This window comes from Falco rusticolus, chromosome 2 (assembly GCF_015220075.1).
Source record: "Falco rusticolus isolate bFalRus1 chromosome 2, bFalRus1.pri, whole genome shotgun sequence".
NCBI classification, from domain to species: Eukaryota; Metazoa; Chordata; class Aves; order Falconiformes; family Falconidae; genus Falco; species Falco rusticolus.
The window spans coordinates 18,465,986-18,474,342 of record NC_051188.1 but is presented as its reverse complement, the minus strand read 5'-3'; the positions used below and the strand labels follow the sequence as shown (position 1 = coordinate 18,474,342).

At 47.5% G+C, this 8,357-nt stretch overlaps 1 protein-coding gene across 1 annotated transcript; it reads right to left on the bottom strand.

Moving 5' to 3' along the window:
• Nucleotides 1–1,540: 1,540 nt before the first annotated feature.
• Nucleotides 1,541–7,989, bottom strand: C2H11orf87 (chromosome 2 C11orf87 homolog). Its single transcript, XM_037378443.1, has 2 exons — nucleotides 7,868–7,989; nucleotides 1,541–7,479 (listed from the first exon to the last, which is right to left on the bottom strand). Exon 2 carries the CDS (start codon nucleotides 7,329–7,331, stop codon nucleotides 6,855–6,857), a length of 477 nt encoding a protein of 158 aa, XP_037234340.1. The 5' UTR covers nucleotides 7,332–7,479; nucleotides 7,868–7,989; the 3' UTR covers nucleotides 1,541–6,854.
• Between the last annotated feature and the right edge of the window lie 368 nt (nucleotides 7,990–8,357).

Sequence of the window (8,357 nt, the reverse complement as noted above, 5' to 3'; positions counted from 1 at the left end):
AGTCCAACACTTCTCAAAAACTTCTGCCTTGTTGCAAAGATTTTGATACCATATTTATGGCTGGGCTATGGGTAAACGTGTGACAATGCTAGATCAGTGAGGGCGAAGTCCTACAGTATCTTTACAGAAATCAAACCAACTGATAGAAGGAAGATTTTTCTAATGTCAGACAAACTGAGATTGCCCACTGGAAGGAAGAAACAAGCCTGCCCAACACAGTCCGTTCTATGGAAAGACTATCAGGCTCTCTAGCGGGGAGTCAGATTCAGAGGCAATAGTGGGACACAACGAAAGCTAAAGAAAAGCAAGCATGAACATGTCACATGTAGGTAATCCCCAGGTCATCCTCCGCTGTCCCCCACATACTGGGTGGGGACATACCCCAGCTGGGTATGGAGTACAAATAAAAAGACAAGAGAAATCCATGTTCCCTAGAAATACGAACTGCAGAAATCAAGACTCTGATGACACTGGCAAGGGGTGGACAGCCAGCAGGGAGTGAGATTTGGTATCAACTTAGGCATAGTCCAATAGTCCAGGCCCCACTGAATTCAGGGAGGTTATACCATTAATTTCATTAGTGATGGGTTTACTCCCAAGAATTGGTTTTTTCCTATATTCTTATTATCTTAGTCATCACTCTGCTCAAAACCACGCAAGGCTGTTTTCTGCGCTGAAAAAAAAGTGTTATGAGTGATGAAATGGTAAAATAAACATTAGTTGTCTTGGCTTTCCTTCATAATACATATTCCACTTCACCTTAAAAATAAATTGAGCCTCTCGGTGTGGCTGTTCAATCGTGCCCATCCATCCGTCTCCCAGCTGTGCAGTATACCACTTGGACCTCGCTGCCAAATGTAAGCACTCAAATAATAATCAAAGCAGGTGGTTAGCATAAAAACTCTTTTCATTTGTATTATGGTATCAGTATTTTTTTAATGTCTATGACACTTAATTTATTCATTTCAGGGCTGTATGTTTGCAGGTTCCATGTCTTGGTTTAATAGATAAGCTATGTAGCACTTACTGCATAAATAGTTTGGAAGCTGAGAGTCTCACAACGTGTGAGTGACACCATGAATTCATCTTCCAGCACATGCTGCTTTTATTGTATTATAAAGATAATATTTTCTCCTTCTAACTTTCTATGCCTACCTCTTATTTACAGTACTCATAATCCCCTAGGATACTTTATTATTTTTACATCACAAGATGTTTGAAAAGTTTTAACCTGTACTTTGTCATTGACTGTGTAGCGAGCAAAGCTAAAACCATAAAAGAAAAGAAATCTACCTGTTATATGTGAGTTCTTTCAGAAGATATTAGGTTAAAATTTTGTTTGATTAGAGGGAGTCTGGAAAACAGAGGACAAGGTATTACTGTGAAATCAACAAAACCTGCTTGCTTCAAATTCTTTGTCCTCTTCAGAAAAGTAAAATAATGAATGAATTACATTGCTCCATTTCAAGGAAGAAAACAACAAAGAAAAGCCAACTGGAACACCGGATTATATAAATAAAGGCAATTTTTACTGACAGTGTTCTGATCCAAATATTTATTTATTTCCTTACTCATACAAAATTGATGCTTGTGAAGGTATTGGGTTAAAAGGGTTGGAAAATGAATTCTTCTAGTTATCCACAGAGAACATTTAGTACCAATGAAGCAATGAACACTTTCTTGATTTGAATAAGAAATATATTACATATGATTTACAGAAATGAGATCTAATGTCACGTAGAAAATGGTGGTTTAGAGCAACAGTATCAGGAAGGAGATTGATACTTGTTTCTGCTGTGGCTGGGATGGGTCACCCTTCACCTTGGTCCATCCAGGGGATGGGGAGGCTTCACTTCCACAACTCCAAATGGGAAAACTGACTATAACCACTGCCAGGCATTTCACCTGTTTGCTTGTCAGACAGTCACCTCTCTCCTCAAGGCTCAAACACCATCCAGTTCTTGCAAGTTTGTGACACATTTTCTACACTATGGCACTGGCTGGATTCAGAGCAGAAACCTACACGTAAAAGACTAAAAACAGAAGGAGGCTCTGTTCTACTAGAAATTTATTTAGCAATCATCAGATGGAAAACTTGGCTTCAGAGAAAAAAAAAAAAAAAAAAAGAATTAGATACCAGAAAGAGGTGAGAAAGTCAGTCCTGGATAAAAGTAGTTCTAATTTCTAACATAATCAAAAGCGTTATTAAAGGTTTGTATATGAGTCATGCCAACTTCTATATAGATGAGAAATGTAATGAAATGGTATCTAAGTCATTATAAATTCTATTTACATAAAAGAAGAAAAAGAATGTTTCCTACTTAATTTTTCACGTTTCCCTTCATATCTTGCATACTTATTAAAATGTAGGGTTTGAAGTACCCATAGAAAAAATACAAACGTGCAGAGAGAATAACCACTAGGAAAAAAAAAAAATCAACCAAATCCTACAACTGGATTTAAAATAATTCAGTCCTGTCTAAAGAGTCAAATCATGTTCTTTTTCCTCCCTACATAAAAGCTTCACTCATATTCATAACAATAGAAGAAAAGCACAGTTGCTTCGTAACACTGGACATAGCTTTCCAGAAACAAGATAGCTACTCAGAAATGCTATGGAAAACATTAATCACAGAGTAACTTGCTATTTACATTAAAGACGGTAGCCTTTAAAATTAACTAAAAATAAAAGCAAAAAAAAACCAAACCGAGTTTTCAGTCATAGGACAGTTTTGTCCATGTTGTGGGGTCCCTGTTCTTTTCCTTTTTGTCCAGCATTTCTTTCAAAATATATCTCTATATATACAGATATATGTCTGAGATAGATGTATCAAAAGCTAAAACATGTCTGGATGGACAGCCTGCAAATTGCATCTGAGACCACATTTGCAGTAGACAAACCCCCACAGAAAAAAATGCTGGAATGACACATTTTAATGAAATGACATTCCCTGTCCATGATCCGCATAGGATCCATGTAGAAACCTAAATGCCTCAGTCCATAGAAGCAGAGCTGACAGTAGCAGCACAGGTTCCCCCGTGCTGCCAAGCTGAAGCATCCCAGCCCTCACGGGATGCAGTGGCTTCCATCCCCATGGACGCTGTCTGGATGGGTGCAGAGCAGGGCCAGTGGTGGTGATGTAGAGAGCTGTCACCCTCTGTGTGGACTACAGACAGGATCCAAGTCTCTTGGCAGTCAGTGGAAGCCACTCGTGTTGATGCCAGCAGGACCTGGAGGAAGCCATGGGGCAGCAGCAGGCTCCAAGGATGGGAGCACAGGACGAGGCATTGCCGACTCTCTGATCCAGCCCCAGCACCGCCACCACGTCACCCGGCAGGCTCTCAGTTCTCACTTAGAATCTACAAAACAAGTCACTGCTGTCATGCTTCTTCCACAGAACAACGGCTGGACTGTGCAGGAACTGTTGAGCATCACATGTTGTTCTTACACATGCGGGATGCTAGTGGGCAACCGGCTCCAACTCAGAACCAGGAAAATCCAGCCAGAGGACACGTCCCTTAGCAGAGGAAAGACTGTCTGGGCTTTCAGCAGCCAGCACTCAGCTGCTCAGTCTCCATCATAACTTGCCAAACCAGTGCAAATTCACAGGAAAAAGAATGTCCGCATCAAGGGGTTATAAATCCTTCCTTACGTAAGAGAATGGTACAAGCGTTTACCCGGGAGCTCTATCAAATATCGTAGAAAAGGTTACACAAAAATATTTAAATATGTGGATACAGATACATAGATATTACACTTGCATAAAATATGTATATTCAAAACCCTTTGGGCAATTTCACAGTTAGCTGAAAATGTATGCTTTAGAAATATGAACAATTTCCTACACTTTTCTAGTTTAAATAGGAGGGGGGAGGGTAAAGAAGCATCAGCCTTATTAATACTGAATGCTAAGTGCAGAAGTTTAGCTGTAGCTGTAGGGTTTTGAAGCAATTGATTTGACAGACCCTCCAAGCATAAACTCTGTTTTAAAAATCCACATCTATTCCCTAGATTGCTTATTGTTTCATGAAAATGAAAACCTACGTGTCCTGCTTGTATCAGCTAGATCTCCTGAGACTGTTCAATTAAACCTCATAAGCTTGCAATACTTCAAGATAGGATTGTGCATTGGGAATACGCATGAACCTTATTGCAGTATTTCTGTGTGATAATAGGAATTTATAACTTTTCATATCTTGCACAACTTAACTTTAGAAATAAAAATATCTTAAATGACACCACAAGAAGCTCACAGTTCTGAGAAAATTAAAGTCAGTATGAAATTTTACTTATAGACGACAATTTACACAGATTTACATAAATACAGAGATTAAAATATTAAATCAAAGCTAATTAACAGAGGATAGAGTTTTACATGATAACATATTTTAATCCTAGTTACATTTTTTCCACTACTTTTAGTGTCATGAGACTGTATAAATAATATATATACCTGTATATCCATAATATATATAAAGATATATATATATCTCCATCTTTTTTTTTTTCTTCAAAAATAGGGCAATTTTATAACTGCAATGAGATGTGACAAGCAGTACACTTCTGGGGAATTATTGCATGCCTTGAGTGCATAAGGCAGAAGAAAGAGTATCTGACTTCAGACACTAAAGAAGTGGAATCATCAACCAGAAATGCACTGGAGTGATTTGGAACATCTTATTGCTTTTATAAAACTTGAAATTATACGCTGTTTTTTTGTGGGTTGTTGTTGGGGTTTTTTTAAAGGCACAAAATAAAGGGAAAAGTAATATCTCTCTGTTTAGTGGAGATCAACGATCAGGAAGCTCCATTACTGTTCACTGAACACTCTTCATTCTCCTAAATCTATTCCCTGTGGTGCAATACTGTGCTGCAGTTGCATAAGGAGGTTAAACACAAAAGTTCATGCATCCTTTATCAGGGGGAACAAAACAAAGCCAATTTCCTTGCCCAGCAACAACGAAGTAGCCATTAGCATCTGATCGTACTGGCTGGTGGTGAGACTCAGCCATCGCTCCCATCAAACTGCAATGTGCAAAACACCACTCTGTCACAGGTACTCTTGCCACACTAACCTCAGCTGGTAGAGCAGCTCCATAAGCTGGATGATACAGTACTTGCCTAAAACGCTGGAGGCTCAGATCCAAACTCAACAGCAATTTCCCATCAGGACAGGCAAGACTGGAAAGGGATAAAACTGGGAAACAGAAACACTGCCGTGAAACCACTGCATTGTGGGGCTATTACACGATTATGGAGTACTTCTGCCACCCTTTTTCCCCCATTTTAAATTGGTTAATGGCATTCACTCCCGGCTTAGGGCCCCTGACCTCCTGATGTGCGAGCCTAGGGTTTTTCTAGCCTAACAGCCACCCTGGGAGGCAGAATACAACAGAGCGAATAAGCGGATACACAATATTAAAAACTGTGGACTATACTATCTCCTCAGATCACTTTGAATGCCTGTATAGAGGGGAGAAAAAAAAAAAAAAAAAGCAGCAGCAGAAGAAATCCATCGGGATCACTTTTTCTTTGCTGTATTTCTTAGATGTTAATACGCACAGTAGAGGGCTGCCTCGGCTATGATACCACACACGATGTTTCAAAGTTGGGATACGGCACTCTGTTAAGGCACCTTCAAGTAATGGTCATTGATTTGATCACTTTTCTGTACCCGACGCTGCTTCCTCCAGCACACACAGCACCAGGCAGCCACTCACACCTGCCATCCTCAGACAAAAAAACTCACGGTCCTTGCTAGGGAGACACTACACCAGCCACTTTTGAAATAAGTATTTGCCAGGGTTTAGGAGTGGACATTTTGCACAACTGCGTGGTTTGTTCCCCAAGAGGGGAAAGGGGAGAAAATTGAGTGTCCCTAACTGTCTTCTAGATTAGGAGGGTTAAAAATATGTATCAGCCTAAAAAAGTATAAGCCAGCTCTGTACTGCTGCAGGATTCCTTGCTGGGAGGCGAAGCTGTAAATGCAGGCATTCAGTGCGGGGTGCCTGGTGCAGAACTGGATTGTTTCAGGACCAACAGGAGGTACAAGGACAACCTCCCCTGGGAGAGGATGGGCAAGTTACTGCACATCACCTCACCCTGCCACAAAACGGTACTGGGTTTGGGTCTCAGGCTTCATGGCATGGGGATGGGGGGTGGGGCATTTGAAGATGAAGGGAGCTGAGGGGAGAGGAAAGCTCGGGCATTGCTCTGTGCAGACAGCTGGCTGCATCCCCCCAGTGGGAGGCTCAGTGCTGCAGCTGGGGGGCATGGGGCCATGGGGCCAGGAGGGCACCTGCAGTTAAGCCCGAACGAGGGTGGCCATTTCTACACAAAACAATATCCAGTTCCTGGGAAGGAGCGAGAGGGGTGGGACAGGGGCATAGGTTCTAGCACAAAAGGAGAGATCAGGGTGGACTGTCACCCTGCTCCAAGGGGACAGGGGGTCCTAAGGCACCCGCCAGACCTGCCTCTCCCCCCACGCCACTCACTCAAGCCCCAACCCACGCCATGCAATGGTGACACAAGGCGCAGCAGGAATCCCGAGAGAGTGGGTTGTCCTGGTCCCTGGAGTAATGATGTCCAGGGAAAAGGGACTCCCCACCCCTGACCCTCTCCTTCAGGTGGATGACTTGATATTTGGAGCTGCAAGCAGCTCCTTCTCCAGTAAAAAGACGCATCCTTTCCTCACACAGTCAATGAGAAACGCGATGTGATCTGTCATGCGCTTGGATCATGGGCTTGTTCGTTCGTTTGAATTAGCAATGTTTTCTTCTTCTTCAGGACTAGATTAATCACTCGGGTATTTACAAACACCAACCAGTGCCTTCGTGAGGTCTCCCCCAAACCATCAAGACAAAATCACCGTCTGCAGGAGCCCCACACCAGCTGTGTCCAAACAAGCCCGTGCTGGCTGACAGCTCGGGGCTGCAGGGGGAGAGGGGCGCTGGATCTCCAAGTCCTGGGGGGGTCTTCCCAGCCGGCTGTCTCTTCCTTGGGGTGCCTCTCCCTGCACCCCCGTCCCAGGGTGCTGGCTGCTGCTATTGCTGCTGCGGGTGCAGTGGTCCCGTTCATACTCCTCCTGAGCCTTTTGCATTTTCCGCTTCTTCATCTTCCTCTTGTGGATGTGGAAGGTGGTGAGGGAGAGGAGAATCAGGCAGAAGATGAGGGTGACCAGGACAATTAAAACCAGCGTGGATGAGAAGGACTGGAAGAGTTGACCCACTTGCGTGATGCAGGTGCTGCTGGCGTTTAAAGTGGCGGATGTCCTGTTCAGGAGACAAGGTGGCAGGGACAGCCTCAACTCCTTGGAGAGCTTGGCACTCATTGAGGAGGCTTCGGAAGATGAGGATCTTCCTCCCCTCTCCGAAGACGCCTAAATTTCAGTCGGCGCCGGGCTGCTGGCGGGCGCTCGCTGGAAATGCCCGGGATGCTGCCGGCTCAGCCCCACGCTCGCTCTAAAGTGACAGAGCAGCCTGCAAAGGGAGCCGGACACATCAGCGCTCCGAGGCACCCACCCTGCGCTGCGCCCCCCGCCCCAAAACACGGCGCCGCCGGCTGCGGCAGCCTCCTCCCTGCGCCCCGCCACGGCAGCGCCCCGAGCGGCCCCGGCTCCCCGCCGGGGGGCGGCTGAGCGGCGGCGGGACCGGGACGGCGGCGGGGCGCCGCCACACCGGCTTCGCGCGTTGCTCGGCATCCCGGGCAGCGCCGCCCGGCTGCTCAGCCCAACTAGTTGCCGCGGGAAGGGAGGGACGGAGGGAGCGGCGGCGCGGCTGCCAGAGCCTCGCACCGCGGCAGGGGTAGGCTGCCGAAGCCGGGCGGGGACGCGCCCCGCCGTGCCGGTGCCCGCCCCGGAGCCCTTACCTGCGCCGGCGGAGGCAGCGAGGGAGCGCCCAGGCGCCGCGGGCGCTGGGGGCTGCGGCAGCGCGGAGTGAGCGCGCAGAGCGGAGCCGCCGCCGCTTCGGGGAGCGCCGCCCGCAGCCTATAGCCGCCCCGGCCGGTGACGTCAGGCGGCGCGGCCGGGCCCGCTCGCCGCCGCCCCGCACGGCCCCCGGCGGCGGAGGGGGCGGAGGGGGCGGAGGGGGCGGCCCCCGCCCAGGCCCCGCAGGCACCGGTGCCCCCCGCGTTGCAGCCAGCGCGCCCGGCTCCGCGCGTCGCCCCCGGCCCCCGAGCGGCCCCGCCGCGCCCCGCCCCTGCCCGGCCCGCCTCGCCCCCCGCGCTCCTCCACCCCCGGCCGCCGGGACCGGCCCGTGCCCCCTGCCCCCTAAAACGCCCCGCGCCCCGGCCGACCCCCGCCGCCGCAGCCAGCCCCTTCCCCCGCGTCCCCATCCTCGCCGACACGCCGTGGCCGGCG